General features: G+C 33.8%; 1 protein-coding gene across 1 annotated transcript; it reads left to right on the forward strand.

The window, feature by feature from the left end:
- The first annotated feature begins 153 nt into the window (after positions 1 to 153).
- LOC141317385 (vasotocin-neurophysin VT 2-like) lies at positions 154 to 2607 on the forward strand. The gene is made up of 2 exons (XM_073833110.1): positions 154 to 382; positions 2385 to 2607. Exons 1-2 carry the CDS (start codon positions 283 to 285, stop codon positions 2522 to 2524), a joined length of 240 nt encoding a protein of 79 aa, XP_073689211.1. The 5' UTR covers positions 154 to 282; the 3' UTR covers positions 2525 to 2607.
- Positions 2608 to 9981: the final 7374 nt, after the last annotated feature.

Consider the following 9981-nt stretch of genomic DNA (forward strand, 5'->3'; position numbering starts at 1 on the left):
TAAACATCTTACAGATGTTTGTTAAAAATTGTTACAGTTGCGCTCACTTTATCAACTGGAGCTGTGTTCTACTTTTGATTATGAATCATCTCTATAGGCTAATGAATAGACAGTACTGATCACATGTGTGTGTGTGTGTGTGTGTGTGTGTGTGTGTGTGTGTGTGTGTGTGTGTAGTGTCCGGTGTGTGGTCCAGGAAATCAGGGCCGTTGTTTCGGCCCCAGTATCTGCTGTGGGGCCGGTCTGGGTTGTCTGCTGGGATCTCCAGAGACGCTGAGCTGCATGCAGGAGAATCTGCTGCCGGGCCCCTGTGAGACGGGCGGGACGTCCTGCGGGGCCCAAGGAGGCCAATGCGCCGCTCCAGGCGTCTGCTGCGACTCGGGTGAGCAAAACATCTCATCATGTCTCATACGATCCTACAACTTCATCTCAAGTTCTTAACATCTCAAAGGAGTAGTTCACTTTCAGAACAAAAATGTACAGATAATGTACTAACGCCCTTGTCATCCATGATTCATGTCTTTCATTCTTCAGTCATAAGAAATTATGTTTTTTGAGGAAAACATTTCAGGATTTCTCTCCATATAGTGGACTTCTATGGTGTTTGAACTTCCAAAATACAGCTTCAAAGGGCTCCAAACGATCACCGACGAGGAAAAAAGGGTCTTATTTAACAAAACGATGGGTTATTTTCTAAAAAAAAAAAACTTAGAATTGATATACTTTTTATTTTACTTTATTTATTAGATTTTTTCCTTATATTCAAAACTTACAAAACGTACACAAACACATATTCACTCACATACCATTGTCCAATAAACAATGTTGACAATAACATACACATACAAAAAAACTACAAAAACTAACAAAAAAAAAAAAAAAAAACACATTTAACCTTCAATTAGTTTCACTGTTTTTTCCTCAAAAGCTTGCAACGGTTTGAAATTATCTTATAGCCTGCATATTTCAAAATCTAACAGAATGGATTTTTATTGCAGGTTCAGAAATATGAGTCATTATTGGTTAGTTATAATGATTTTTTTGTTTCAGGGGGTCAATTTATCCATTTCCAATAGCATTTGTATCATTAAAATAATCTATAAACGCTTGCCAAATTTTATAGAATTTTTCTTCTTTCTTTTTGAGGGACCATCTGATTTTCTCCAGCTCCAAATGTTTCAGAATTGATATACTTTTTAACCTGGAATGCACATCTTTTAATTAAAAAGATTAAAAAGTATATAAGCTGTAAATGTTTTTAGAAAATAACCGATGGTTTCAGTAGATAAGACCCTAATAAAAAAATATAACAGCTAATTCACAATAAGAAAAACTATTAGTATCTAAATGATACAAGTTTCAAACAAAAAAAAGTGAACAACATTCTAATTTTGTCAATTTTTTTGGTTTAATTTAGCACCTATTTGACACTTAACTAACAATAATACAATTAAAATACACATAAAACAACATTAATATGATCAAAAAGTATATAAGTTGTAAAAGTTTTTAGAAAATAGCCAATGTTTTAGTAAATAAGACCCTAATAAAAAACTAATAATAACAGCTAATTCAAAATAAGAAAAACTATTAGTATCTAAATGATACAAGTTTCAAACAAAAAGTGAACAACATTCTAATTTAGTCTGTTTTTTTTGTTGTTGTTTAATTTGGCCTATTTGACAATAAACTGACAATAATACAATTAAAATAATACATTACACTTAAAACTTATATACTTTTTAATCATATTGAGGTTGTTTTATATGTTTTTAGAAAATAACCAATGGTTTCACTAGATAAGATCCTAATAAAAAAATTAAAAAAATTATTGTTTTTTCTAAACGATCCTCAGCTGGGATCATTTAGAGTCCGGTAACACTTTACAATAAGGTTCATTGGTTAACATCAGTTAACCACATTAGTTAACATGAACTAATAATGAACTACACTTATACAGCATTTATTAATCTTTGTTAACATTTACTAATGCATTATTAAAATCTTGTTAACATTAGTTAATCCAGTGTGAACTAAAATGAACAAACAACGAACAACTCTATTTCCGTTAACTAACGTTAATGAAGATTAGTAAATACAGTAACTAATGTATTGCTCATGGTCAGTTCATGTTAGTTAATACATTAACTAATGTTTAACTAATGAACCTTAAAGTGTTACCTAGAGTCCTTTAAACTGCATTTAAGAAGTTCAAACTCTGGGCACCATAGAAGTCCACTATATGGAGAGAAATCCAGAAATGTTTTCCTCAAAAAATATAATTTCTTTACGACTGAAGAAAGAAAGATCTGAACATCTTGGATGTCTATTCTAGTTCTGAAAGTGAACTTCTCCTGTAATAATGCATGCTTTCTGTCTCTCAGAGAGCTGTGTTCTGGATCCGGATTGTTCTGAAGACGCTGGATCTCATCAGAGTGAAGACGGTGTAGGCCTGAAGGGCGTTTCTGGAGAAATGTTTCTGCGTTTGCTCAATCTGGCCACTCGAAGACAAAGACCCTTCTGATGCGATTAATGTCTGTATATCTGATTGATTCACACGTGTTTTTGCCTCAGCACTGTGTAAATACTGTATGTAGTAAACGGACGTGAAAGTCAAAACGTTTGGCTCGTTACTTATTCCCAAGCGCTTTGGTTTGAGTTCATTATCTTGGAAGCTGCGTGACCTGTTTCTGCTTTTGTCTGATGATAGTGTAGAGATTTCTGAGAGCAATCATTACTCTAACATGTAATTTTCTGGGAGCTCCTGTCGAACCTTTAACTGTATTTCTGAGTCTGACAGATCCTGCAGATCAGGTTTCAAATGCTTTTGTTAAAGGTGAATCAAGTGCGCATTGTAAAATCTGGCAACCGAAGTCATTCAGATGATTGACCACAGATGTCAGAAAAGGAGAATAAAGAGTTGGATACAAAAGAAAAGGAAAGTAAGTGACAGAAGCACGTGAATGAATTGAAGCCAAACACGTGCCGCCTGTTTATTTTGATAGGATATAGGTCCATTGCAAACAACTATAATAATAATAATGATAATATCGATAAATAGTATTACTACAGGAAAAAATGTTTTACTTTTTTTTTTTTAAATAGATAATTTCTGATTTAACTTTATTATTATTATATAACATTAAAACTATTTAAAACTAAATGATACAATGAAAAGCTGGTGTAGAATCTTCCCTCAAAAATAGATAGAATAAATTTCACAAATTGTTTTAATTAATAACTTCTATAAATATATTCACTAATAGTACATTTTTTGAACAGTAAGGGTCTCTTCTGCTCACCAAGCCTGCATTTATTTGATCTAAAGTACAGCAAAAACAGAAAAAATGTAAATATTTTTACTATTTAAAATAACTGTTTTCTATTTGAATATGTTTTAAAATGTAATTTATTTCTGTGATCAAAGCTGATTTTTCAGCATCATTACTGCAGTCTTCAGTGTCACATGATCCTTCAGAAATCATTCTAATATACTGGTTTGCTGCTCAAGAAACATTTTTATTGAGTATTTTAAATTTTTATTTACTAAAATGCTGTTTAAATTTAAAAATATTCTTCTTCTGGGACTAGATTTTCTGACTGCTACTCCTCCTAGAGTCACCTTCAGACTGATCTGAGTGAGTGTTATATCTGAGTGCTATATATAATCCTGCTAGAAACATGTTAACTACATGTTAATCATGCCAACAACATGCTAATCATGCCAGCAACATGCTAGCAACATGCTAATAATGCTTGCAACATGCTAGCAACATGCTAATCATGCTAGCAACACGTTAGTAACATACTAATCGTGTTAGCAACAAGTTAGCAACAAGTTAGTAATATACTAATGCTAATCATGCCAACAACATGCTAGCAACATGGTAATCATGCCAACAACATGCTAGCAACATTCTAATCATGTTAGAAACATGCTAACTACATGTTAATAATGCTAACAACATGCTAATCATGCTAGCAACACATAGTAACATACTAATCATGTTAGCAACATGCTTGTAACTTGTTAATCATGTTCAAAACATGTTAGCAACATTCTAATTATGTTAGAAACAAGCTAACAACATGCTAATCATGCTAGCAACATATTAATCACATGTTAGCAACATGCTTGTAACTTTGTAATCATGCTAGAAACATGTTAACAACACATTAAACATGTTAATACATTAGTAACATGCTAATAATATGTGAAAAATGCTAGCAACATGCTAGTAACTTGCTAATCATGTTAGAAACATGTTAGCAACATGATTGTTACTTGGTAATCATGCTAGAAACATGCTAATCATGCTAAAACATGTTAGTAACTTGTTAATAATGGTAGAAACACACTAACAACATGCTTATTATGTTAGCGATATGCTAATCATTATATAAACATGCTGCAACATACTAATCATGTTAGCAGCATGCTAGTAACTTGCTAATCATGTTAGAAACATGCTAAACATTCTAGAAACATGTTAACTACATGGTAATAATGCTAACATGCTAATCATGTTAGAAAAATGCTAATCATGCTAGAAACATGTTACCTACATGTTAATACTGCTAACATGCTAATCATAGTAGCAACCTGCTAGTAACTTGCTAATCATGTTAGAAACATGCTAATCATGCTAGAAACATGTTAACTACATGTTAATAATGCTAACATGCTAATCATGCTATCAACCTGCTAGTAACTTGCTAATCATGTTAAAAACATGTTAACTACATGTTAATAATGCTAACAACATGCTAATCATGCTAGCAACCTGCTAGTAACTTGCTAATCATGTTAGAAACATGCTAATCATGCTAGAAACATGTTAACTACATGTTAATAATGCTAACATGCTAATCATGCTAGCAACCTGCTAGTAACTTGCTAATCATGTTAGAAACATGTTAACTACATGTTAATAATGCTAACATGCTAATCATGCTAGCAACCTGCTAGTAACTTGCTAATCATGTTAGAAACATGTTAACTACATGTTAATAATGCTAACATGCTAATCATGCTAGCAACCTGCTAGTAACTTGCTAATCATGTTAGAAACATGTTAACTACATGTTAATAATGCTAACAACATGCTAATCATGCTAGCAACCTGCTAGTAACTTGCTAATCATGTTAGAAACATGCTAATCATGCTAGTAACATGTTAACTACATGTTAATAATGCTAACATGCTAATCATGCTAGCAACCTGCTAGTAACTTGCTAATCATGTTAGAAACATGTTAACTACATGTTAATAATGCTAACATGCTAATCATGCTAGCAACCTGCTAGTAACTTGCTAATCATGTTAGAAACATGTTAACTACATGTTAATAATGCTAACAACATGCTAATCATGCTAGCAACCTGCTAGTAACTTGCTAATCATGTTAGAAACATGCTAATCATGCTAGTAACATGTTAACTACATGTTAATAATGCTAACATGCTAATCATGCTAGCAACCTGCTAGTAACTTGCTAATCATGTTAGAAACATGTTAACTACATGTTAATAATGCTAACATGCTAATCATGCTAGCAACCTGCTAGTAACTTGCTAATCATGTTAGAAACATGTTAACTACATGTTAATAATGCTAACAACATGCTAATCATGCTAGCAACCTGCTAGTAACTTGCTAATCATGTTAGAAACATGCTAATCATGCTAGAAACATGTTAACTACATGTTAATAATGCTAACATGCTAATCATGCTAGCAACCTGCTAGTAACTTGCTAATCATGTTAGAAACATGTTAACTACATGTTAATAATGCTAACAACATGCTAATCATGCTAGCAACCTGCTAGTAACTTGCTAATCATGTTAGAAACATGCTAATCATGCTAGAAACATGTTAACTACATGTTAATAATGCTAACATGCTAATCATGCTAGCAACCTGCTAGTAACTTGCTAATCATGTTAGAAACATGTTAACTACATGTTAATAATGCTAACATGCTAATCATGCTAGCAACCTGCTAGTAACTTGCTAATCATGTTAGAAACATGTTAACTACATGTTAATAATGCTAACAATATGCTAATCATGCTAGCAACCTGCTAGTAACTTGCTAATCATGTTAGAAACATGTTAACTACATGTTAATAATGCTAACAATATGCTAATCATGCTAGCAACCTGCTAGTAACTTGCTAATCATGTTAGAAACATGTTAACTACATGTTAATAATGCTAACATGCTAATCATGCTAGCAACCTGCTAGTAACTTGCTAATCATGTTAGAAACATGTTAACTACATGTTAATAATGCTAACAACATGCTAATCATGCTAGCAACCTGCTAGTAACTTGCTAATCATGTTAGAAACATGCTAATCATGCTAGAAACATGTTAACTACATGTTAATAATGCTAACATGCTAATCATGCTAGCAACCTGCTAGTAACTTGCTAATCATGGTAGAAACATGTTAACTACATGTTAATAATGCTAACAACATGCTAATCATGCTAGCAACCTGTTAGTAACTTGCTAATCATGTTAGAAACATGCTAATCATGCTAGAAACATGTTAACTACATGTTAATAATGCTAACATGCTAATCATGCTAGCAACCTGCTAGTAACTTGCTAATCATGTTAGAAACATGCTAACTACATGCTAATGATGCTAACATGCTATGCATGCTAGCAACCTGCTAGTAACTTGCTAATCATGTTAGAAAAATGCTAACTACATGCAAATGATGCTAACATGCTAATCATGCTAGCAACCTGCTAGTAACTTGCTAATGATGTTAGAAACATGCTTTCTTAAGCCAACATCAAAGTTTGTCTTGACAAACATTTTTTCATCTAGTCATTATTATAATCAATATTTAAAACAGTTTAGTAAATGTTTTCAGGATTCTTTTTTTAGAAAAGAAATTCTAGACATAAAGTGATCAAAAGTGATGATAAACATGTTACAAAGTATCTCTATTTCAGATAAATGCTGTTAGTACTTGTTTCTCTGGATAATGCTATATGAAGCACCATTACTTCAAACGGGTTATATTTGAAGCCCATTCTCTGAGAGACATTGAGAATATTGCTATAAATAGTAGAAACACCTCCCCCTTTACCTTTTAGACGCGGTTCATGTTTATAACAGTAATCTTGGGGGGTGGACTCGTTTAAAATAATGTAACCGTCTGGTTTTAGCCAGGTTTCTGTCAAACAGAGCACATCTAGCTTATGATCAGTGATCATATCATTTGCAAAAAGTGCTTTCGTAGAGAGGGACCTGATATTCAAAAAGCCAAGCTTAATCAATTGTTTCTCTGTATTATATATATTTTTTATTTGTTTCAGGCGTTTTTTGTATTTTCTTGCTCGGGGAACAGACACAGTCTCTATAGTGTGATATCTAAATGAAAGGGTCTCTATGTGCTGAGAATGAACTGATTTCTGTGACGTGAGGCGGCTAGCAGACGGTCGGTTTAGCCAGTCTGTCTGCTTCCTGACCTGGGCCCCAGGTAGTCAAGTGCAAACACTAATACTATGTGCCATATTTCTAGATAGGAGAGATACTCCACATCCGGAGGACCAAAAGATGAAGACCATCTCTTTTCAACAGGTCAGTTCTGCCCCAAAAGCTTGTCCAATTGTCTATGAAACCTATGTTATTTCGTGGGCACCACTTTGACATCCAGCCGTTTAACGATGACAATCTACTGTGTATCTTGTCACCACGATAAGCAGGGAGGGGACCAGAGCATATTACAGAGTCTGACATCGTACTTGCATGTAGATCGGGATCTGCGCTTTTCTTTTAAAAAACTAAAGTAATGTTATCCTCTGCGTCTTCAGCGGCTCAGATGTCGGGAGTAAATGACGACTGCTATGTTCATTATTACATCCAACCTCAATTAGAGTCTTCCTCTGCACCTGAGTCACACAAAGGTGATCGGAGTCGGACTGTTTGAGCTCGGTGAGGGCGGGGCTAAGGTAAGGCGCTCATGTCAATCAACTATCGTGGGAGGGGCCTCTGTCTGTGTGTCGTCACACTGACGAGAAGCTCAGAATGACCTGATTTTAAAAAGGGGATATTACTTTTAAAGATTAAATTACCACTATACGGATTTTTATCATTGTAGAGTGGTTGTGTACACAAACTACCAACACACATTAATGTTCAAACAACATGGAAAAGAGTTTTGCATCCAATGACCCCTTTAAAAAACATTAAAATTCAGATTTATTGGTGTGCAATGAAACTCTTTTATGTCAAAAGCCATTTTCTGCATTAAATGTGATTATCTTATTCTAATAATGAAGAAATAATTTCTTGTAAGGCCAAAGGTGAAACATTGTAACATTATCCTAAAAAAGAAAGTAAAACAGACAAGCACAAACATCCAATGCAATTACTGAACACACCCTTCGACACGCAACTGACCGTAACGAACCACATAAATCAACACACACCTGAGAAACGCTCCTTCTGACATCATACGGCTCGTGTCATGCATAACCTGCAGCGAATGGCTCACTGCAATTACACTCGCATTCAATTGAATGAGGCGCTGCGGGGAAGAGTTCATCTGCTATAAAAGAGATTTCATAACTGATTTGTAAAAGTTTTCTTTGGTGTGATTGCCGATGATGAGTCCGGGCAGGTCTGGCGACGAGGGCGTAACGGGACTGGCATGCGTGGGCTTAAATCAGCTCTTCTGTGTTCATTCACACTCACTGCTGTTCAACCATGGAGCTCAAAGCCACGTCTGTCCTGCTGCTCGTCTGCGTCACCACCATCATCATCCTCACCAGCACTGAAGGTCAGAATCAACTACTGGAACCTGATATGATGCTCTTCTTGACCAGATTGCATTTAGGACTTTATTAATATCAACTTCCATTTAATGTTTAGTTTAGTGCAACAAGTTCTTCAATTATAAACTAACCTCAATTTTAGCTATAAGCAACTCACTAAAAGACAATAGTGTTATTATTCAGCTCAGTTCATATCGTGCACATGTTTTATTAACGCTTAAGTTGTTTTCACATGTATAAAAGCTTTTTTTTCCACCACGGATTAAAAAAAAAAAGGTAGTTGTTATTTTTTATCTCACAGTCTGATTTTTTTCCTTGAAATTCTGTGTTAATGTCTTGCATTTCTGACCTTTTATTAATTGCAAAATATAAACTCAGTACTGCAACCAAATTTTTTTCCAAGGAAGAAAATTCAGATAAAGGTTTCATCTTCCCCCTCCGTTTTTTCCCTTAAAAGTTCTGCATTAATGTCTGACTGTTTTTCTTGGAATTGCAAGATAAAATCAGATACATTTATTTATTTATTTTTGCGACAAAAAACAAAAAATTTGCAAAACAAAAACTGAATTTTGTGATTGCAAAAAGGTAAGGTAAGGGTGAAAAGGTAAAACTTTTTATCTCAGGATTCAGATTTTTTTTTCTCCTTGAAATTCTGTGTTAATGTCTTGCATTTCTGACTTTTTTTAATTGCAAAATATAAAATCAGTACTGCAAACAAATATTACATAAAAAAATCTTCCTTTTTTTTCCAATCAAGAAAATTCAGATAAAGGTTTCCTCTTCCCCCTCCTTTTTTTCCCTTAAAAGTTCTGCATTAATGTCTGACCGTTTTTCTCGGAATTGCAAGATAAAAACAGATACATTTTTTTTTTTTTGCAACAAAAAACAAACAAAAAAATTGTGATTGCAAAAAGGTAAGGTAAGGGTGAAAAGGTAATTGCAACTTTTTATCTCACGATTCTGATTTTTTTTTCTCCTTGAAATTCTGTGTTAATGTCTTGCATTTCTGACTTTTTTTAAATTGCAAAATATAAACTCAGTACTGCAAACAAATATTACATTAAAAAATCTTCCTTTTTTTCCAATCAAGAAAATTCAGATAAAAGTTTCCTCTTCTCCCTCCTTTTTTTCCCCCTCAAAAGTTCTGCATTAATGTATGACTGTTTTTCTTGGAAT

Source organism: Garra rufa, unplaced genomic scaffold (genome assembly GCF_049309525.1).
Source record: "Garra rufa unplaced genomic scaffold, GarRuf1.0 hap1_unplaced_863, whole genome shotgun sequence".
Classification (NCBI taxonomy): domain Eukaryota; kingdom Metazoa; phylum Chordata; class Actinopteri; order Cypriniformes; family Cyprinidae; genus Garra; species Garra rufa.